This window comes from Triturus cristatus, chromosome 10, assembly GCF_964204655.1.
Source record: "Triturus cristatus chromosome 10, aTriCri1.1, whole genome shotgun sequence".
Lineage (NCBI taxonomy): Eukaryota > Metazoa > Chordata > Amphibia > Caudata > Salamandridae > Triturus > Triturus cristatus.
This window is the reverse complement of record NC_140593.1, coordinates 163493681-163516852: the sequence shown is the minus strand read 5'-3', so window position 1 is coordinate 163516852 and position 23172 is coordinate 163493681. Positions and strand designations below refer to the sequence as shown.

Sequence of the window (23172 nt, the reverse complement as noted above, 5' to 3'; positions counted from 1 at the left end):
AAAAGGCAAGTAATGCCTTTGAGAAATCTATTTACAACAGGGGACTTGAAAAGAGAGGGCTGATCAGGGAACCTGAGGAAGGCAGAAATTGCAGAAAGGTAGTCTTTAATAGTGCCCAGAGCAGAGCCCTGCTGGGCCAAAGACAGAAGGAACAAAAAGACTTCTGAAAGAGGGACAGAAAGGGGATCCACAGCCTTTGCTGTGCACCATGCCACAAATTTGTTCCACCTGCAGGCGTATACCGATTTAGTGGAGGGACGCCTGGCTGCCAGAATGACATCACAGACTTCAGGAGGCAAGACAAATGTAATCAACTGTCGCCGGTCAATTTACACTCAAAGAGGTGAAGGCTGGACAGGTTTGGGTGGAGGACCGTCCTCTCCTGCTGCGACAGAAGAGCCTCCCGAAGAGGCAGTCGGATCGGGGGATCCACACTCATACTGAGTAGCTCGGGATACCAAACTCTTCGAGCCCAGTCCAGAGCCACAAGGATGACTTGGGCCCGGTCGCGCCTGATCTTCTTCAGCACTCTGGGCAGAAGTGGTATAGGCGGAAAGGCGTACAACAGACCGTAACTCCACTCGTGACGAAAAGCGTCGCCGAGCGAGTGCTGCCTTGGAAATTCCAGGGCGCAGAACTGCTGACATTGCGCGTTCTCTTCGGTGGCGAATAAATCTAACCAAGGCTCTCCCCACTGTTGAAAGAGACCTTGCGCCACCTCCGAGTGAAGACGCCATTCGTGATCCATCATGCACCTACGGCCGAGTTCGTCCGTCCTGGCGTTCAAAGAACCTGCCAAGTGTTGAACCACCAAGGAAATGCCTTGACGTTCCAGCCATGTCCAGAGACGCAGAGCCTCCTGACATAGGGTCCACGACCCCACCCCGCCTTGCCTGTTGCAATACTACATGGCGATGGTGTTGTCTGTGAACACCTACTCTCCCCTTGACAGAGGGAAGGAATGCCTTCAGTGCAAGTAGGATTGCCCGGGGCTCCAGAAGGTTGATATGGAGCCTGGACTCTGCCGGAGCCTCTCCCATGTGGCCGCCCCATCCAATCCGTCACTACTGTGTGCTCCGGTTGGGGAAGGGAGAGTGAACTACCGCTGACCCAATGCTGGTTTGTGAGCTACCACCGCAACTGTTGTGCAATACCCTCCGAGATCTGGACGTACTTGAACAGGTCCCCTTGATGCTGCTCCCACTGGAACTTCAGGCCCCACTGCAGAGCCCGCATATGCCATCTGGCATGATTGGTCAGCAGGATGCAGGAGGCCATATGGCCCAGCAATATCAAGGTCATCCTGACCGAAACCCAGGACAAGGGAGGATAAACCCGAAACTGCGCTGTGTCCAGAACCGCTCCGATAAAGAGGAGCTTCTGAGAGGGAATCAGGTGCGACTTCGGCACGTTGATGGAAAACCCTAGCGAATGCAGGAGGTCGGCCGGAGTCTGGAGGTGGGAGACGACTGTCTAGGGCGAGCCCGCTTTCAACAACCAGTCGTTGAGATAGGGGAAGACTGAAATCCCCGATCTGTGCAGATGAGCTGCGACCACAGCCATCACTTTCGTGAACACCCGAGGAGCACGGTGAACTGAAAGTGCTCGTGGCCTACCGTGAACCGCAGGTAACGCCGGTGGGCCGGCAGGACGGGGATATGAACATAAGCATCCTGCAAGTCGAACACTATCATCCAGTCTTGCGGGTCTAGGGCAGACAAGACCTGAGCAAGTGTGAGCATCCTGAACTTCTCCTTCCAGAGGAAGCGATTGACGTTCTGAAGGTCTAAGATAGGACGTAGGCCCTTGTCCTTCTTTGGAACCAAGAAGTAGTGGGAGTAACAACCACAACCTACTTCTGGAGCGCCAATGGGGGAGGTGATGGCAAATCCTGACGCCCACTGGCGTTTGGTGGGCCTGAAACACCGGACTAGGAAGTTTTGGAGGGAGTGGTGGCAGGGGAGGTGGTGACTGACCATGGAGCGCAGGCAGTGCCCTAACAGATCAGCCAGGAAACACGCAAACCGCCGTGGACCCGACCCCTTCTATAGCGGATGTATTGGCAGCTATTCACACCGCCCATGATGAAATGGTACACAAAATAGACACGATCACAATTGATGTCAACCTGCACCTCTGCAAAGTCTCAGACAGAGTAACCACCAATAAACAAACGGTGCACACTTTACAGAAGGAGGTTCACACTCTGTGAGGCACTGTTATCGATCTCCAAAAAAAGGGTGGTCCGTCTGGATTAACGAGCGGATGACTCAGAAGGGAGATGACGGAGAAACAACTTACGCTTTTATAGGAGTCCCTGAAATAGCGGAGGGACAGTCTGCCAAACTCTTCTTGGAATACTGGATCACTTCCACGGTAGTCCCAAGAAAGCGGTCTACGTTTTTCACTATCGAAAGGGCACACAGGGCGCTTATACCCCCACCTAGACCTGGTGCACCACCAAGAACCATTAATGCCAGACTTTGCAACTTCAGCGACCGGGATACTATTTTACAAACAACCCGTTTTCTCAACCCACTGATGTTAGAGGGACACCAGATCTCAATTTACCCGGATTATACACAGAGTGTGCAAGATCAGAGGAAATCCTTCTTGGTGGTGAAACGGCTCAGAGATCTGAATCTCAAATACAGCCTCCTCTTTCCAGCCAAACCGAGGGTCGAAAGCAACAGGAAAGCACTATTCTTCTCGGCGGCAGAAGCCAGCGAATGGTTAGACTCCCAGGGACATCTGGAGGTATGCATGGTTCCCACGACTGACTCATTCCGGCCTACTGGATCGAGCCGTCAGCCACGAGACCGAGGAGCAGAGAGCACACTGCAGCACAATGCCAAACTGTGTAGCCCAGGAAGTATCCAATTGTGCCCGGTGGCACCTTGCAGGCATCGGACACCGTCCCCGACTCGGGGGACTCCTCCCTAGCACAAATGCTGAACAATAGCGCACACAAAGATGATGACAACTAGGGAGGATACCCCAGCCGGGAATAAATGGAGATAGACGTTTGGATAGATAAGTAAAATTCTGTGAGCCGAGGGAAAGTGACTGAGATTCTATACTATCATATGCCGGAGGGTAATTTTCAATGATGTGCGGAGTTGGGCACCTTTAGATCCAGGATACATGTAGGCGACGGGGGCCTACCCCCCAGAGGTAGGCACCTAGGTGGGGAGCTAGAGGTGTGTACTCCCACCCTGCTAGCGAGTCTACCTCTTGCGTAGCAAGAGACTGTTAATACAGTTCTCTCTGGTAATTAATGGAAAGTATAAATACTTGGACATTTGGGAATGCCGGCTGGATATTATTGCTGTATTGTTCTTACCTGTTTTGTGGGGACGCACATGCACATCTTTACCTTGACTCCTTTGCGACTGGGGGTTAAAGGGGGGGGGGGGGCAACACTCCCCAAGGGGAGGGGGTGATTAGTTCTGTTTGGGTTGTTTTTCCCACTCTTCTACAGAGTCACTGAATATGATATATAGCCCGGATTTTAATGGCAGCAAGTGAAGTATGGCAATACATGGTTGCGACAATTGGGTAAAAAAGGAACATATGTGGTATGGTAGCCCAGTGGAAAAACTAATTACATGGAATGTTCATGGACCAGCCGCCTTTGAAAAACGCAGATGGGTATTCGAATATTTGAAGCGCTACAAAGTAGCTATGGCATGCCTGCAGGAGACACATGTCTGGGAGGATTCCTTGCCCTATTTAAAGAAGCGCTGGAGGGGGGCAACTGTATGCTACCTCTTATTCTGGGTTTGCCAGAGGGTCCTCAATTGGGTAGCTCCTGTAATTCGTTTTCAACACCTACATCACTCCGTGCATCCAGATGGGAGATATGTAATCGTACATGGCAAGCTGGATGGCAGGGAGCTGTGCATTATCAACGTGTATGCTCCTAATGATGATTGTCCATCTTTCTTCCCCACCCTGATTAGGGTGGCGAACACATACTTAGGGCCAGCTATGCTGCTGGCAGGAGACGTTAACTGCGTCTTTATAAAAAAAAAAAAATACTTTTATTGATTTTTATGCTTTATATCTCTCTGTATCATGTTATATATCTTATACAGGTCTTTCTTAGTACAATAAGTCAATGCATGATAACATCACATTCCGTCTAAGAAGGTGGTATAAACAGTAATGATTGACAACATTGAAAGTGTCTACTGTCCTTCCGATGAGATAACAATCCCACTTTTTAATATGTAAAAACAGCATTTTCATAAACTGGTCCCCAACTCCCCCCACCCACAACCCCCCGGTCTCAATCTCGCTTATGAAATATTCAATAAGCCTCTTTAGTAATTGCAGGTTCGTATCAGGTGCATGCACGGACGTATAAAATCTCTTTTTATGTACTTTTTCCGGAGTATGGTTGTCTCTATTTGTATTCAATTGCATTAATCATAACATTCCTGAGCAATATCAGTTGATTTCATGGCCTCTAACATAACGTCCCATTCCAACGCTATTGGTGTCTTGCGTAATCCTCTGCTCTCCTCTCTGCGTAGTGCGGCGCTTTCAGCACAGCCCCACCGTATAATTTCTGTGTGCCAGCTTGATATAGCCGGGGGTTTTCATGGTTTCCATCGCATGGTGATGGTTCGGATAGCTAATATGAGCGCTAGGTCTATAGAGCGATATTGCACCTTATGTTTGGACAACCGTTTATGGAGGCCTAAAATGCATTCCTCTACCGTATTTTGTATTTCATGGTGTGCAGCGTCTCGTTACTCGCCTAACTGTGTCCCAGTACCCCTTCACTTTCAGACAGGCCCATAGCATGTGAACTAGGTCCGCCCCTTCTAATAAACATCTTGGGCATGAATGCTGCGTCTGGGGGAACATTGTATCCAGTTTATGCGGAGTAAGTAAGCTCGGTGTAGCACCGTCGTCTGGATAAATTTAAACTTCGCATTTCTCGAAGTATTCCTGGGGTGTTCAAGCACCGTTGACCATTCCTTTTCTGTCAGATCCCTACCTATGTCCTCAGTCCATGCAGTCCTCAGTGCATCCAGGGAGACCCGTGTATGGGAGCTGATGCCTGTGTAGAGCCATTGAATTAGGTGTCTGTCTCTACCCATATAATGTACCATCTTGACTAGTTCATTACTGTGGGGTTCCCGTCTCTGCGGAGCCCAATGTGTTTTTATGTAATGAAGCAGTGCAGCATGTATCAAACATAAATGTGTCGGGGCCCCGGTTTCGTTAACAAAGGTGTCATGATCGAGTAGTGTCTCGTCTCCGAATAAGTCTGCCACCGTGCTAATCCCCGCATCCAACCAGGGTGCCAATTTGCGCTTATTGAGCCTGCCGTCCGCCAATGGAATCCCCAGCAGTGGGATGTTACCCGCGTATGCAGGGGGTGCATGTGTATATTGCAGTGCTGCCTTCCAGCATTTGAGCGCAGTGCTCAATAAAGGGGGAGATCCCTCGGGTCTACTACCAGGCAATAATAAGACGTGTAATGCTCCGCTGTCTATGTCCACTTCCATGTATCCTATTTCCTGCAGGTTTCGTCCAGCCGTCCAATACGACAGCCACTGTAGTTGGCAGGCGTAATAGTATGCACATAAGCCCGGAACGCCCAGACCCCCCCATGCGAGTACCCACTTGCAATTTTTTCAGGCTTATACGTCATCTATCCCTGCCCCATATGAGGTCTATAAGCAAAGTATTCAGCACTTTAAACGTGGCCTGAGGCACTATTAATGGTAAGTTAGTAAAATAATCCCTTTTGCTTTCCACGGGTATGGTTTCGGAGATTGACACCATGGCTACTAAATTCCTGTGGGGGGGAAGGAGGGCCCGGTTGGCGTTGCGTACCTGCCAGATTCCAACATTCGATGGGGGCATGGGGATGACGCATTTATACCTCTACTATCTGGCGACTCGGCTGTTGTGTATTCATGACTGGTTCAATGGGGGGTGGTCTGCCCCAGCCTATAGGCTTGAACTAAGTGAAGTTGGCCTGCCCCGAATTCAGTCCTTCATGTACGGAGAATCCCTCCTGTCCTCCTTGCCTGATGTCACACGCTCAGTGTTCTTGGCCTGGCGGGCTGCTTTACGGTATACTAAATGAATGCGCAAACTCCCTCAACACAAGCCTTTATAGCATGGTACCTGGCTCTGGAAGGTCAGTGGACTGCAGGGGTTCCGTCAGTGGGATCTTATCGGGATCTCCCAGCTTGGTGATGTGTGGGCGAACGGCCATGCACGCTCCTTCAAGGACCTCCAATCCAAATATTCCCTCCATCCATCACAATTTTATAAATACTTACAATTGCGGCATGCCCTCCACGTACATATGCCCGAGGACTTTAGGATCCCTGAGTATAGTCCCCCTGAAGCACAGACCATGTTGGATGATCTGGGGAGGGGGGGTATCTCCCGTATTAACAAGACGCTAGTTAATAACACCCCCACCTCGCTCAATCGACTGACTTAGGGTCCAATGGGTGGAGTGGGTGGGTCCCCTGGATGAGGTGGACTGGCGGAATGTTCTCATGTCGCCCAGGACAGTCACTGCATCCGCCAAACTCCGCCTGATTCAATTATACTGCATAAACACTGTCTATCTCACCCCGCAGCGCCTGCATCTATCATATCTTCGTGTGTCCTATAAATCTGAATGCCTAGGTACTTAAATGTGCTCGGGCCACCTGAAGCCTAGTGTCTCCAAATTCTACGTCTATACTGTCTGCATGCTCCGTTAAGAAGAAAGCGTGTGATTTTGAAACGTTTATGGCCAAGCCGGACAAAGTTTCAAAGTGACGGTATGTACGTTAACTGCGTCCTTGACGGCACTATGGATCGTGAGCCCCCACGGTCCCTCACTAAGCCCCGACTAAAGGCAACCCTCCAAGATGTTATAGACGGCATGCACTTGATTGACGTAGGACCTGGCTTGGCATTTCGGGCTGGACTGTTCCCATGAGGCACAGGGTCAAGGCTGATTTGTATATGGCTGGGTTCAAACTGGAATGGCATGGTGAGCAAAAAAACGATGGATTTAGACCCTGATCAGGGTACAGGGGTGAATGTATGACATTGTTCTGCATTCTGTACATCAACTATTGTTTTTGCACTTGATTGATGTATGGCAACAACGTCATCAATCGACACAACAGTTTTCCTGTTACTCTCCTGCGTCTGGACAACCTTTAGTCAGTTAGACTACTGGCTCCTCTCAGCTGAACTAGGACCTGAAGTAAGAGGAACAGCCTATCTACCTAGATACCTTTCCCACCACTCGCCCGTACTGCTAAGCTTGAATGGGGCGAGAGCTCGTTCTGCCATACCCCTCAGGAGACTCGGATCTTAAGCCTTATCAAACCCTCAATTTGCTGCTGCACTTTTAGAAGCCCTAGAACGATATTTTGAGGAAAACTGGGGATCTGCCTCGAATCGAGAGCTTGAATGGGAAGCCATGAAGGTGGTTATCAGAGGGGTATGTATCACAACACCGTACGGGGTTCGCCGACAGCAGGAGAAAGACATAGCTAAATAGGAAACAGTACTGGGTGGGCTAGAGAGGGCCCACCCAGGGTCCCCACACAAGATGGAGGAATGGTGGCAGGCAAGGGAGACGGTGTTAACAGATTTGCACAGACTAGAAAAGCACATGCATTCTACACATCGACAGAGATTACACATGGAGAGAGAGAGAGAACCGGCGCTTTGCTGGTGCGTCTAGTTAAACGGGAGTTAGACATCAATCCCATTGTACAGCTTAAAGATAACGAGGGAAATATGGTGTTCTCACAGAATGCAATTGTTGAGATCCTGGCTGACCAACTTGAAAAAGTATACGCACATTGACTCTCTGCACCACAAGAGAAGATCCGAGCCTTTCTGGATTCGGTTGAGCTTCCCCAGCTAAATTCAGATGGAGAGGAGGCCCTAAATGCCCTGATACATAAAGAGAAACTCCTGTTGGCAATCCAGCGCCTTAAAACCTCTAAGACCACAGGAGCCGATGGATTACCTGCAGAGTTCTTTCAGAAGTTTGCTTCCTTGCTGGCTGACCACCTAATGGAGGTCTATAATGAAGCGCTAGTGCAGGGTGCACTCCCACCCTCCATGAGCGCGGCCCTGGTGGCCATGATACCTAAACAGGATTGGGACCCCTGTTAGCCAATTCATACAGGCCGATTTCTTTACTAAATATAGATCTGAAAATACTTAGTGGAACCATGGCAGGCGCGCCTTCTCCCTAGGATCTCCCATATTGTTCAAATGGACCAGGCAGGATTCATACCCAAGTGCAGCACCACTCATAACCTGCGGAGGGTGGCACATATCTCACACACCCCGTGCTTAATGGATGACGATTATGCCTTAGCATTGTTAGATATAGAACAGGCCTTTGTCTCTGTGAAATGACTTTATATGTGGCAGGTCCTCCGAAGGGTTGGGGCCAGAGGGGAGTTCCTTAAATGTACTAGACTACTTTATACAACCCCTGTGGCAAGAATTAGAATGGGGAACTTGGTGTCCAGACCATTTGTGCTCTGCAGAGGCACCCACCAGAGGTGCCCGCTTTCTCCGTTTCTATTTGCATTGGCCATAGAGGCGCTATAGGCTGCCTTGTGGGGCAGACTGTGATACTGGGGAGTCAGGCTGGGAGAGACCAATCATGTGGTCTCTTTATACGTTGATGATCTACTAGTCTGTCTACACCAACCGACAAATTCGGTGCCACTTCTACTGGCAGAACTACGGAGATTTGGAGAGATATCTGGACTCCAGATCAACCCAGGAAAATCCAAGCAAATCCCCATTGGCCGACTAGCAGGAGTGTCGCAATCTGAATTAACAAAGGGGGAACTCGCATGGGTTGGTGAAAGAACAAGATATTTGGGGATACTGCTGGCGAATATGGCAACTGTGTACTTGGATCTCAACATTGGCAAAGTTATAACAGAGATACGCGGTTCCATACGGTTCTGGCAGGACTTACCATTGTCACTAATAGGTCGCATTGCGATAACAAAAATGATTGCATTACCCAGATGTCTATACGCATTTCAACACTCGCTGAACATCATCCCACAACACTATTTCCGGACACTTGATCAACTCCTGATAGACCTCTCATGGGGCAATAACCGTAAGCGGGTACCCTTAACAATGTTGCAGAGGACATGGGGTCGGGGGGACTAGAAGTCCCATGTTTAGATTTGTATTACATGGCCTCCCAATTACAGCATGCAGTGAATTGGCTAGATACTGAAAACAACTGGGAAACGAACCTTCTGGCGGGTACGCATGATGGTTACACAGTACCTAAAGTTTTGTTGCGTGGAAAGGGTGTTCCTCCCCGGATCCCCTAAATTGCACAACATGTAGCCCTGATTTGGGAAACCGTGTTTCGAAGGGTGGTCCATCATGCTCCATATGCCTTTGATATGCCCCTCTGGGTGGTACGACCTTTCACCTGTATAGCGGACTCTATGTCTGTACAAAAGTGGAGGGAGAGAGAATGCCAAAAACTAGGAGACCTATATATGGAGGGAGGTTTATCACCCGAGAAGATGCAATAGCCGACTTTAACTTGGGAACAGGATAATTCCTGCAGTATGAGAAGATCTCAAGTTTGGCTTAGGAAATCTGGCCAGGGTTCCCAGCAGAACCCCCTAGTATCAACACGTTGAAAGTAATGCTATACATGGCTCAGGGTAGACGATTAATATCACACCTGTATAGAGCCTTGAGAGATTACTTACCTGGTGGAGTACTGCAGGTAAAGCAGAGATGGGACGCTATACTTGCGGAGCTACTATCTAATAAAGACTGGGAAAAAGTTCAGGAAGGGGTTCGTACAGTCAGCTCTAATGCAGGATTTAAACACGTACAATATAACCTGGTTCACCAAGTATATCTCACCCCGACTACACTACATACAATCTACCCTACCCACAGTGATGAATGCCCGAGATGCAAGTTACAGGCAGTGAACTTTCTCCTTATGGTTTGGACTTGCCCCACACTATATTTATACTGGGACACGGTGATCACACAACCTCAGAGAGCCACGGGATGAGTAATTCCTAAAGAGATCCGACAAGTACTGCTGGACCTATCACCCCAAAAAATTAAGCAGGCGTTTCCTCACATTGAGATTAGTGCTAGCAAGGCACATTGCTATAACGTGGCTCAGACCTAGGCCCCTACAGGTAGGGGAATGGATGAAACATATGTACGAATGGGCGACTGCAGAAAGGGTGCGAATGAAGCTTGTTTGTAAAGATAAAACAAAATTGGAGGCGGATCTCCGGGCATGGTCGCAAATGCTGGTAGAACTTATAGAGCAAAATCAAGGGACTCAAAGGTCTGCGGGTGAGACGGGGCTCGTATCGATGTTGGGGAGCCCGGAAAGGGAATTGGCATGAATTAGTGCTCACTGCTATTGAATGGCATGCAACAACAATGTACACAGTAAAATTGATTTTGTGGCTCTAGGTCTGAAGTGAAAGTGGGGAGGGGGAGTGGGAATTCGGGAGTTGGGATTGGCAAGATCTATGTAAGCATCATGAAATGTATATTATGTAGATGATGTACCACTGATGTGGACAAGCAGTTGGGAATGCAGACTCTTCCTTGTGTTGTCTCCTTAATTTGTACAGTGTATTATTCTGAATGGCGGAAGGCAATATGTTCTCCTCCTTTATTATGAGTGGGAGGGAAGAGCGAGGAACCACGTTGCTGTCAGTATCTGCCAGCATATCATGTCTATGTGATTAACAAATGCCAATGAAGTTTAACTTTAAAAAAAGGATTGACCACAGGAAAAAGTCACTCGTTTTGCGTAAGCAGTTGCTAAATAATATTGTTTTGCCTAACTAGCCAGATTTCACTTTTAGGTTTGCCTAACTCCTTTAATTAATGTGACAACCATTCAAAAACATTTTCATCTCACTCATGGTTACCGTCTTACCATGCACATTGCTAGAAGGGCAATATCTTACATTATGGAAAATCTGGGAAAATACCTTGCACAATATATGGTGTTTAATTTCAAGTGTAAGAGTAGACTGGTGACAGAGGTGATCGAAACAATGTCGACTAGGAATACTATAACTTCTCCAGGGAACTGATTCGTCCTTTGAAATGTAGGCAGACTCTAGTCAATGTATGATTCCACTTAATCAGCACCCAAATACGAGACATCTGGGTATTTACATATTATATAATGACCATTTTTGCAATAATCTTAACTTAGGCTGAGCACTGAACTACAACGCCAAATATCTCAAACCTTATGACACCTGTAGAATGAGGAGGAAAGTAATCGTAGAAAACCAAGCCACACATCACTTTACAAAGCTAAACATACCTTACTTAGATCATCACACTAGTGCAAAAAATCTCAGAACGCATCATATCTTCTATACTTTCAATTCAATTCAAGTATCTTTATTCGGTTACTTTAGAAAGATAACCATAAAAGCACAATACAATTCATAATAAAAAGATCATTTCTGTGCCACTTGAATATATAATTATATATGGCTAAAAGAGAAAAGCAGCTAGGTTATATACGAATGCACAGCCTAGACCTGTCACCTTGCAGTAGTGCTAGTATTGCCCACCTCAAATGGCCTGCTGCTTGTAAGACCACAAATACAACACGTTTTTTAGAAATATGAGAGGCAACACAAGTAAAAAAGTTGTATATAGGTAATACAACACAAGAACAAATTTCCAATTGATCCGAAATGTTCACAGTGTTCAGATGTTCTTTTTATTCCATGATGCAGTGCAACAATGTTCACAGCCAACGCGTTTCGCCCAAGCATGGGCTTTTTCAAGGCTGTTAGGGAATCATACAAAATTATGGAGTGTATCATTGCTCAGTACACATAGAGAATTCATGTACAGACCATAACAAAATCAAAATGAAAAAAAGAAAGACCTTAGCGAGAAGTGAAAATGAAACAAGATAAGAAGAGCATGCTGATGACAAATATGGAGAAACGCCAAAACGTTAATTAGAGAACGAAACACAAGTAATTAACTGGATTAAAGACAGTGCATAAGGAACCGAGTTGGTGAGCTACCGCGAGTAGGCTACAATCACCCATGTGCCCCATGTGAGGCGTGCCAGAAACTAAACTTGCGTAAAAGTGACAAGGCATTTTGGCTAACTCAAGTGACTGGACACAATTGTCAGAAAAGAAATGCACGAGAGCAAAGGACAAAGAGCCATGTAAGTGATACCTTAACACTTTCCCCAAATGGACGAGTGTCTAACATAAACACGGACCCAATGAAAAATATAACGAAGGAGGTAGCGAGAATAAAAAGCTTACCACGCAATAGTTACCGTAGAAAAACAAACAATGTTCCACAGATGACGTAGTAAAGAGTATAGGTAGAATCTATCGATAATAAGACCACATGTAAGTACAGTCATATGAATTAAATTCATTATAATGAAATTAGTTGACCATAGGACTCAAAAGGCATGTAAACACACTCACCCGAATAAAAAGTAGAGCGTAACTGCACAAAAATCTCAGAGTGCATCCAAGATAAGATTTCGCAAGAAGTCCTAGTGGTATTAGGTCTATAAAAAAACATGTAAATATCGAATTTGTAAAAGAACTCATTCCTGTGAAACTACACTAGATAAGAGGACTGAAATCTGCCCCATTTGCATACAAGTACGTCCTAAGACTCTACCCATGACAAGACACAGGGAACATAAGAAGAGTCACTAAATAGGGATAAATTCATCCCAAAATTCCTATTGTACCTGGAGCATGGCTCCAACATTATCAATCGATCTATAGATCTGGACCTCTACACGTAAACACGAGCCCCCAAAGACAGAACAGAGTTCCATACTACTGCGTTTGACCATCAGACAAAACTTCCAGAATTAACCGCTATCTTTCTCAGACCACATTTGCAATAAATGCATAGCTGCCCTACCCCATTTCGTCAATTAAAAAGTCATGATGCGACTCAGGCAAAAACTACAGTTAAAGTACAAATACTATGCTAACTAGTACGTAAAAAGAGAACAGGAAGATACGATAAGAACCCCCAAACCCATGCTTACTTCAAATGGTATTTTACAGGTGTACCATCGGGGGGTCAGTAACGCCGCTTGCCGTCGTGTCGGAACGGTTACCGGGTGAGTATCAAAATCGGCTTTAAATTCCGGCGCTGGGGCGTACACTTCCGGAATGTTACCAATCAGAAAGGTATAGATACTAGACAGTACGAATGTCCAAAGTGCTCCATGTTGGAGTGGTTCCGGTTTCCAACAAGTAGTGTTATGTTCCGAATGAGTCAACCACATATTACGGCGCGCCATCTTTGAATGGTACCGTTGCAAGATTAATACTGTTGCAATAATATAAAAAACACCCAAAACATGTTCAACGTTATTTGAGACATGTTAGTTAGTTTAAAATCAAATGGGGGAGCGATATTCGTGAAAATCACAAGCGGTTACTATTAATTAAAAAGCGTAACGTTAATACGTCTGAATACGAATCTTCCGAAAAAACGGATCTGAATCGTATCAAACCAAACCAATGGTGAGCATTACGGTCCATGTAAAGACCAAAAATTGTGCCTAGCATAACAACAGCAAAGCATGTTTAAGCCAAAAAGTACAATGTCTTCGTGATAAATAGACGCAATGTATCGCGCCATCTTTGAATGTCCAACGTTGCTTAGAACATGTTGAAAGAATTAAAGTACATATGGGAGCAATATTCGTCCAGATTACAGACGGTTCATATAATTTAAAAACCATAACGTTAGTGCGTCCGATTGTGAGTACAGACAAAGCATTACTTCCCAAGGGGATAAAACGTGCAAGTGCACCAGAAACAACCATAAAAGAGTCATAAGTATGGGACATGATAAGACGTGAAGACGTCATATTTCTTATTGGATCCAATGAATAGCAAGGTATAAACGTCATTTTTCCAAAGAGTCATGGATTCTAAGACCCAAGAAATACCCAGAGTCCGAGAAGATACGAGACCAGAGAGTAACTCGAATGGAACACAAGGCATGGATAGAGTATATCTATGGTGTTGACCAAGTGGTCCTTGAGTTTGTACTTTACACCATATATAAGTGTGTGATTAAGTCGAATAGGTAGTACAGCCAACAAGAATAAACCAAGAATAAAACTGTGCGGACAGAAAGATTATAGTAGTCCTACAATGTACAAGTATATTACATATCAGACATGTACAGCACATCACAAAATACACATTTGTCAGAGTTTACACACAAAGAACATAATTACAAGTAAAAACCTCTAACAAGGCCAAGCACATATGTTTTTTAGTATGCTTAAAGTCTCTCCATATTTGTCATCAGCATGCTCTTCTTATCTTGTTTCATTTTCACTTCTCGCTAAGGTCTTTCTTTTTTTCATTTTGATTTTGTTATGGTCTGTACATGAATTCTCTATGTGTACTGAGCAATGATACACTCCATAATTTTGTATGATTCCCTAACAGCCTTGAAAAAGCCCATGCTTGGGCGAAACGCGTTGGCTGTGAACATTGTTGCACTGCATCATGGAATAAAAAGAACATCTGAACACTGTGAACATTTCGGATCAATTGGAAATTTGTTCTTGTGTTGTATTACCTATATACAACTTTTTTACTTGTGTTGCCTCTCATATTTCTAAAAAACCTGAATATATAATTACAATTCACATAATAATCGATTTCCGAAAGTTAACAACATTTTCTTAAAAAGCAGTAACGGGTGCAGTAACAAATTCATTTCCTAAAAATTGCAAAGCTATAAATGCAGGTCGACACTGTTTAAGTCCAAAGTTCTTTAAACCAGGGATAAACCATCTCCTTCTTGATATAACATAGTACTTACAGAAAAACATAATATGAATGGTTGATTGTACAGAGATGTCATCACATGGACATTTACACAGAACTCTCGACCAATCATTTACTTCAGGGAAGCTTAGGGATCTATATAAACTGTTCATTCTAAAACGTACTAGCAGGAAACGGTCATAATCATTATCTAATAAAGATATATATGGCTGTATAGTTGGAGTCAATAAGGTTAGATAGTGAGTTTGAACCGTGGGTTTACTCATTTCAGTAGTGGATCTAATTTCACCCACAAAACGCATACAAGTTGCTTTAAGGGTTTTTCTTGGTACACTACACATTGAAGGGGGCTCAGTAAAATATTCCGGATCTCCTAATTTTGAAAGGAACATTTTCACATATTCCAGCCATCTTATTTGTTTGGCACCATCAGTCCCTAGTGTATCTGCCAGTATATAGCAGTTTATTCTGACGTCCAGATTCTATGCCAGAGGAGGACAGGTTGAATCTTAATAGTGTCCTCCAAAAATGGCATACCCAATTCCTGATGACAAATATAATTTGAGGTACTTTCTGGTAAAGCCAGGAGAAACTTAAAGAATCTATTTTCTGCGATTTGCATCGGCATAGCCCCATATGCCTGCTCCATAGGTAGCTATTGCCACACATTTAGCCCTGTAGCTATATAGGAGTTCTGCCGATGGGCGTCTTCCTAGTTTACGGCTGAAATTAGCTAATGCCATTAGAGACTTAAGGCGTCTAGTTTGAACTGCCTCAGACCATAATCCTGTCCTATTGAATAGTATTCCTAAATATGAAAATGTTTTTGTGCATTCTATCGGCCTAGAGTCCAAGTAGAGAGATTTTATCCTCTTATTTGATCCACACCCGCTATTCATTGTAAAAGTTTTGGAGCAATTGATCGTAAGCCCCAAGTTCAGCATAAAACACTTTCAACAAATTCACCCGTAGGGCCCAATAGTCACAAATATATTTCCATAAGGTTACTACTGCTAAATCTGAACTAGAAATTTACAGACAAATCCAGGAAATACTCCTAAATTCAGACAGATGCACACCCTATCCCAAGAGCTGATAAATTGACAGGTTAGGTGCAGCCAAAGTTCTCACTACTTTTGATTTATGACATCAGAGTACTGGCAGATTGGTCTAACCCCTGGAGCAAAAGAGAAATCAGAATTATCAAACTCAGATGGGCATTACCAGTTCCATGTCCTCTTGTTGTTTAGTCAACTAGCAATGAGATCTCAAACTCAAATGAAGTTATGTGCCTATTCATCTTAAATCTACTCTACCTTTGATTAAAGAAGTATACCCCGGCACTCCAAATGTTTTAGTGTCATTTAGTAACACATATTTAATCTAATTTGATAGGATGACTTTATTTCTTTTTCACAGGTTACAAAATATATTTGCAAGAAACATTAATACAATGGTTTAATAATCCCACTGAACGCATGTCAAGTTTATTTACCTTTATACAAAACAGCAAAACTCTTTTATGATGGAGTTTCCAAGCTCAATTGGTATAGCAATATTCAACGATAGATGGCAGTCCCAATTGTTGCAGCTATGCTCGGTGAAGAAGATAGCCGACACTTGTTTCGTCATGAAGGTGACTTTTTCAAGGCTTCGAAGTTGTGTCACAAAACGTACAGAGTGTTTGACCTATTGAGCACGTAAACGGTCTCAGTAAGTCTCAGATTTTAACCATACAATAAATGGTTGAAACTTGAATACATAAGTAGGTAGAACTGTAAAGTCCATGATCGAAATATTGATGTTCAGTATATTCACCTTGAGGCTATAGTCATTCAATTCAAGCGAGCCATGAAAGGTGAAGTTGCAAAGTGAAGATGTGTTGGAAGTTATATTTCAGGAACAGACCATGATAAGCCTGCTGCATTCGGTAGTTGGCAATCCAGTAGAACAGGCGGCAACTACTGGATTGCCGACTACCGAATGGGTAGCCTGCCAGCATTTCGAAAATCACCTACAGTCTCCCTTGGAGTAGAGGAACTAATCTCCCCTGCAGTCCGCAGCCACCGACAAGCAGAGTTTGGTCCACCACCTTGCAGCTCACTGACCCCACGGACGCAGCAGACAACCAGAAAGAGATACTCGTGCTCTGGAGGGTCAGATTTGTCCCCTCGCCGTATGTGAAGACACCTGGATGCACTGGAGCCGTTCAGCACTAACCTCTGGGGTACTGGACACACTGCACCAAGCACCAACAGTGAGGGTGCAGTCTGGATTATCAGTGCACCATGACCAAGAAGCCGTCATGGGACATCAGCATCACTGAGACCTACTTCATGAGGGGTGCCAGCTGCCCAGATTTTGCCCCTGCCATCTGTTTGTCCCTAACCGCGAGGACCAACTTTGCCCAGCCAAACTTACCATTCTGCACCTGAGCCACCCGATCTGGGTATCGAAGAACCAGTTGTGCTCCTTGCTCCAAGACTCCCTGCGACCCAAGCACCCATTTGGGAGCTCTCGGACTTTACCCCAAGTCCCCCGGTGCAGCCAGTTTACAGGTGGCCCCCTTCTCCGTAGCTCTTAGCTACCAACTTCACTAGCACTCTGCTCCCAGTGAATTTTGGGCAGTTCCAGATGACTTGCTGGTAGTACTTTGGCCCTCTATCCTCCGAAACCCAGAAGGAGAACTCCTGAAACCGACTGTAATTACTATTATGCATATATGACTTTTCCTTCCATAGGATTGCATTGTGCATCAATGCGCACATCTTTGAAATATTTACTTAACTGCAAAAACTGCTAACAAAAACAGTACTTTTGAACAGAGATATTGGTTCCACAACATATATAAAAATGTGTTATTTTTCTAATTTAGTCTCGGATTTATTATTTGAGTGTGTCTCATTTATTGCCTCTGTAAGTACAACAAATGCTTAGCACTACCCTCTGATAAGCCTAAGTGCTCGCCCACACTACCACAAAAGAAAACGTTAATTTAACCTCAGTAAGCCAATTGGGGACCCACTGGACTCTCCCAAACAGTGTACTTCTTTTTAGTGCACTACATAGAGAGGCAGCTTCCTACACCTCTTTAAAGCCCTCAATATGCTGCAGCATTGCCAATAGCCCTTGGAATTTAGGGGGCACTAGCTGAGGAATCGGTTTCCTGGCCTGAGACCTTGTGGGTTAACAACTCACATCAGGATGCCCTTTAGTCTTTTAGTTGGTTTCAGAGAAGCAAAAGGGGGTAGAGTTCCACTTTATTTTTCTATGCTTTTGCTTGGATTTCTTTTAGATGTACCAGAGGACTTCAAATGCTAACTTGACCGCTGATCACCCGCGACTTGAAATGAGATTCATGTGAATGCTGCAACAACTTCTTGTGTTCAGTGACATATAGTTTTACCTCCAAGTCCCAGATCACCTTCAGGTGCATGTGGAGACATTTATTGCACGACTTTAAGTCATGGCATGGGCCTAGACATCAGAGACACCTAGTATGTGTCTATTACCAATATTCGTTTACTGCAGTCACAGCATGGTTTGAAACCTGTAGTTTTAGGAGGGGACTTTACTTCTTAATACCCTAAAATTGGCAAACAGACAAGTTTGGAGCAGAGATTTGGATTAACTTCAAAGGGCACAGAAAGGAAGAGGTAGTGCTTATATGTGGTTCAGCTCCATCTTTTCTGGGGTGGGACAGAGTCAATGAAGGCCGCACAGAGCCACCTAATGGCATTCAGGAGTACTGCTGAAAAAAGGTTCTGGATCCAGTCTGGCACCTGGGGAATATTCTTAGTTGAGGAATCTGAAGTTAGAAGCATCCATGAGATTTTTTTTGTTTTTTAAATACATGTTTGTTGTACTTAGGTGTGCGTAACCCATTGGGAACTGGCCTTTAACGTCTTCGCATTTAACTTGGTTGTGATGTGAAAGCTTAGATCTTGGCAGATGATCTGAACATCAGCATTCAGTCAACTAAGAGAATAGCATTTCTCCAAGAACTAAAGGCACCATTTCTAAACCAACTTTTCAGCTATTTGATGACATACAAAACGTGGCAGGATTGAATTTTTACTTTACCTGAGCCTCTTTCAGTGGTGGATGTTTCGAGTCTAGTAAATCAAGGGACGGCTGAGAAGACTGAAATAGCTTGGTTGGAAGGTACATTTGAACATCTGGAAAAGAAAATGTTAACAATATTAGAAAAAAAGCATATTTTGCAAGCTGCTACATGTAATCAAGAAAAGCATTACATTGAAATGAAAAAAACAATGAGCAAATGACTGGGTTATTTTCCACTTTGTGGTTTCAATGGTATTTGGAAAACCAAGGTAGAAAACGAAACATTATTCACATCTATCCATTCCTTAATTTAATGTAATCTGATCCCTTGGGTAGGTTTTAGCAGATGGAAAAGGAGTGTTGTCTAGAAAAAAAGACACACATTGTCCTGTCACTGCCCAAACCTACCTCAGGGCTTCCCTTAAAACACAAGGGCATCAAAATACCTGGTGTCCCATTACCCTCTCCTACCATTCTCAAGGACTTTCTACTCCAACACCCTTGGGGGCAGGGAGAGAGGGAAACTCTTCACTCACTGTTACAGAGTGGTCAGCAAGTGCCATGCACGAACAGAAATCAACTCTGCACTTGTGTATTAAAGTGTAGGGCAACTGTAATTTGTGGCTCCACAGTGTCTCTGCCATTGCCTCACATAGATTGCATATGGGAAATATGGTTGACCACTTTGCTCCTGAATACTGCTGGGGAGGTATCTGGTACATGAGATTTTGGAGATCCCCACTTAAGGTGCTCTGTTTATATTAAGGGAGAGCAAGAAACCCTTTTTATTGGAACATTACTGTTCAAAAATGTACCTTTGGCTGTGCCCATAGGGTACCCATTTTGGAGAATCCCAACTTTGACTGAAGGGATTACACTGGGGTTTCTCTACACCTGCATGGTAGGTGTGTGAGCATTCTAGTTGTTGGTGGTGAATTCTGACAGAGATCTAGGTATCCTTACTGGCCTTGACACTTTCAGGAAGCATTCAAAGTAAGATTGTAGAAGTAACATTATTACCACCTGAAGGTAGGAGACTCTTTTCCAAAGTCATCAGCTGCACTTATGCATTTCTATAGGACTTTCACGTCACCATAGCTCTTTAATTTCTACCTCAAGGTAGTTGTCCAAAATACTGAGTGAAAGTCTAGGTCGCTTTTCTTCTGTCCCACACATTCACTGTGATAAATTAAAAGCTTGGGTCTGTCCTTGAATTTATTACTATAGCAATTTAGTGCTGTTGTACAGGACTGTTTGGTGCAGTATTATTTGCTAGACCACATTTTCTTGTAAGTGGTTCAATATATGATAACTGATGAATGTAACTCTCTACTCTGATTTGGAACATAGGCATGCCCTAGAGATGAGTGTGTTCCAGGGGCAAGCTAGGAAATTGCAAAGTGTACCACAAAATCACTTAACATTGCCTATCTATTGCTGTACCTAAGCGACATGGGCCATAAACCCGCATTATGCTGACTAATGCTCTTGATCCTCAAATGTTTATGTTTAAATGTAAAAACTCCTGATCCGAGCGACCTGACTTGGGCTATCCATTAATTTTCTCTAAGACCTGTAATGGGTAAAAAATACCTTTAACAGTCTGTGCTCACTAGGACAGTTCCTGCATGGTGCGGAGTAGCACTTCAGCTTGGACTACCTGAAACCCAGTCATTGCACCACCTTTCACATTACTTTTGGAGGATTTTGGCTGTTCCCAAAATCATGAGTGTTGCTTTGATTAGAGTGACAAATGAATGAACAAGTTAATTACCTTCGATAACGATATATCTGTAAGAGACCTATATTAGTGATAGATTTGTTACTTTAGAATTACCGCCAGGCGTCAGACTGCATCAGGAGAATTTTTTCCTCAGCAGTACCCCTGCACGTCGGTAGGTGACGTCGGTTGACTCCGCATGCGGCGGCCTGAGTGCCGGGATGATGTTGCAGTATCTACTTAGAAGCCTCCCCTGCGTGCTGACATCAGTTCTTAACATGACATTCCACACCAGAGGCGCAGAACCATGCAAGACACTGACCACTGGTGCACAAAACTAGGGCCCTGAAAGGGAGTCCTTTACTCTAGAAGTCAGTTTGCAGAATAGGGAGGATGGGTGGGTCAGTAAGGAATCTATAACTAATATATGTGTCTTACAGCTATATCGTTACCAAAGGTAAGTAACATGTTTATCTGAAAGACACTATTAATTATAGATTCCTTACCTTAGAATAGATACCCCAGCAATACCAAGCCCCGGAGGTGGGTCTGCGAACTAAGCTCACACCAGAAAGTCCTGGAGAACTGAACGGCCAAAGAAGCCGTCTCTCCGGACTTGACTATCCAGGTAGTAATGCTTAGTGAATGTGCGCAGATCTTAATGCAAAGGATGACCCATCGAGAGATGGTCCGTTTTTGCACAGCCCGACTTTTCTCGGTGCCCACATAACCAACAAAGAGTTGATCATCCAACTAACAATTGTTTCGTGAGATCCAAATAAAAGGATAATGCATGTTTTGGATATAGACGATGGAGTCTCTCCTCCACCTTGGAAGGGTGCGGGGGCGGGAAGAAGGTGGGCGAAGTGATGGTCTGTCCTATGTGGAAAGAGGTAACCACTTTGGGAAGAAAAGAAGGTCTAGTTCGAAGGACAATCTTGTCGGATGAACAACAAGGAAAGGAGGTTTAGAAGAAAGAGCCTGCAGCTCACTCACCCTGCGAGCAGAGGTGATGACAACCAGAAAAGCAGTCTTTAATGTCAAAAGTCTGAGAGAACAATTATGTAGGGGCTCAAAAGAAGCACACATAAGGTAAGTTAAGACCAGATTCAAGTCCCACTGGGGCATTACGAAAGGAATAGGAGGAAAGAGGTGAGTAATGCCCTAAAGAAATCTATTTACAATAGGGGACTTGAAAAGAGAAGGCTGATAAGGAGGGCGAAGAAAGGCCGAAATGGCCGAAAGATAGGCTTTAAGGATGCCCACAGCAGAGCCCTGCTGGGCCAAAGAAAGAATGAAGAGGAGAACCTATGAAAGAGGGGCAGAAAGGGGATCCACAGTATTTACTGTGCATCATGCCACAAATTTGTTCCATCTACAAGCGTATACCGTTTTAGTGGAGGGACGCCTGGCTGCCAAGATGACGTTACAGACTTCGGGAGGAAGGTCAAAAGCTGTCAGCTGTGCAGCTCAATCTCCATGCAAGGAGGTGGAGGCTGGACAGGTTCGGGTGGCGGACCGAACTCTGTTGTTGCGACAGAAGATCCTCCCGAAGAGGCAGTCTGATCGGAGGATTGATAGCCAGGTTCAAGAGCTTGGGATACGAGACTCTTCGTGCCCAATCCGGAGCCACAAGAATGACTTGGGCCTGGTCGCGCTTGATCTCAGGCATAGGTGAAAAGGCGTATAGAAGACCGCAATTCCACTCGCGACGAAAAGCATCACCGAGCGAGTGCCGTCTTGGAAATTCCAATGCGCAGCACTGTGACATTGTACGTTCTCTCCGATGGCGAACAGATCTAAACAAGGCTCTCCCCACTGCTGAAAGAGACCTTGCACCACCGGCGGCTGAGTTTGTCCGCCCTGGCATTGAGGGAACCTGCCAGGTGTTGAACCACCAGGGATATGCCCTGATGTTCCAGCCATGTCCAGAAGCGAAGAGCCTCTTGACATAGGGTCCACGACCCCACCCGCCCTGTTTCTTGCAGTACCACATGGTGGTGGTGTTGTCCGTGAACACCTGCACTACTCTTCCTTTGACAGAAGGAAGGAATGCTTTCAGTGCAAGACGAATCGCTCGGACTCCGCCAGAGACCAGAGGCCTCTGATCTCCGCCTCTTCCATGTGGCAGCCCCATCCCAGAAGTGACGCATCTGTCACCACTGTGAAGTCTGGTTGGGGAATGGAGAGGGATCTGCCGTTGACCCCATCCTGGTTCGTTAGCCACCACTACAATTGGTGTGCAGTGCCCTCCGAGATCTGGATGACATCGGAAAGATTCCCCAGATGCTGCTCCCACTGGAACTTCAGGTCCCACCGCAGAGCCCACATATGCCACCTGGCATGGTCCACCAGCAAGATGCCATGAGACCCAGGAAGGTCAATCTTACCGAAACCGGGGATAGAGGCTGAAACATCGGTATCATAACCCAAATTTCCTGGACTCGCTGCTCGGGAGGATAAGCCCGAATCTGCGCTGTATCCAGAACTGCTCAGATGAAAAGGAGCTGCTAAGAGGGA

At 45.2% G+C, this 23172-nt stretch overlaps 1 protein-coding gene across 3 annotated transcripts in view; it reads right to left on the bottom strand.

Annotated features, from left to right (window-relative positions):
• PHKA1 (phosphorylase kinase regulatory subunit alpha 1) overlaps nucleotides 1–23172 on the bottom strand; it is a 1109231-nt gene that overhangs the window by 427405 nt on the left and 658654 nt on the right. For all 3 annotated transcript variants that reach the window (XM_085630734.1, XM_085630735.1, XM_085630736.1), the window contains exon 20: nucleotides 18951–19045. In XM_085630734.1, coding sequence (XP_085486860.1) covers nucleotides 18951–19045 — 95 coding nt within the window. The remainder of the gene's footprint in view (nucleotides 1–18950; nucleotides 19046–23172) is intronic.